We start from the raw sequence: 846 nt of genomic DNA on the forward strand, positions 1-846 counted from the left end.
GCTGACCTGCCTTGATCAAGGATTTTGCTGGGCAGCTTCCTCTACGGTGCCTGTTTGGCAGACATCCAAAACACAGTCCATGTTTCCGGACACATTGCCATCGTTCCGGCCCGGAGAGTTCGACGAATCGCGGGCAACTCTCAACAGGATGGATTCCGCAGCACACCACGCAGTTTCCGACTGGATCCACTTGTATGGTGGCCGTCATGAAACGCTCTCCCTGCTCAAACCTCCGCTCCGGTTTCTGAGCAGTCATCTTCCTTGCCGAGCTCTTGATCTGAGACTGGCTCAGCAAGAAGGAGAGGAACACCGCTGAGGTAATTTGCTCATTCGTCAGTTCTTGTACGAATGCCCTCCAGGCTTCCAAGGTGTCTGGCGGCAGCTTCTTCTTGATCATCGGAAGAAGAGCGTAGAAGCCGCTCAAGTTTGCGTCCACATCCTTCACCAGAGCTCTCAATTCGAGGAAGTGACAGTTCAAGTCATCGTGGAGCATCGTCAGCTCCGCTGCTCCGTCCTCAGAGCACTCCTTCAAGCCGACCACCTTCAACATGTGACTCTCCACCACCTCGGGCACTCGATGGAATCGATTGTGGAGCGTCCGAACGACCTCAGAGTAATTCTCCGCGCAGACCGTGATTCCTTCAATGGCCTTCAACGCTGCGCCGAACAAACATGACCGCAAATGAAGAAGCTTGGTGATGGCACCAAGGTCTATCCGTCAATCAACGCTCACCTCGAATTGATCCCAGAATGACTTAAACTCCAGGATGTTACCGTCAAACTTTGGCAATGGCACCGAAAGCAGCTTCCCTTACTTTTTTTTATGGGCTGCGACTTTTCGGTCAA

At 52.8% G+C, this 846-nt stretch overlaps 1 protein-coding gene across 1 annotated transcript; it reads right to left on the minus strand.

The window, feature by feature from the left end:
- Positions 1-6: 6 nt before the first annotated feature.
- Tsp_14770 (hypothetical protein) lies at positions 7-711 on the minus strand (the record flags this gene model as incomplete). The annotated part of the gene is made up of 1 exon (XM_003367700.1): positions 7-711. A coding segment is annotated over one exon (705 nt), but the record flags the coding sequence as incomplete, so codon positions are not given.
- Positions 712-846: the final 135 nt, after the last annotated feature.

This window comes from Trichinella spiralis (assembly GCF_000181795.1).
Source record: "Trichinella spiralis strain ISS 195 chromosome Unknown Scfld3828, whole genome shotgun sequence".
Lineage (NCBI taxonomy): Eukaryota > Metazoa > Nematoda > Enoplea > Trichinellida > Trichinellidae > Trichinella > Trichinella spiralis.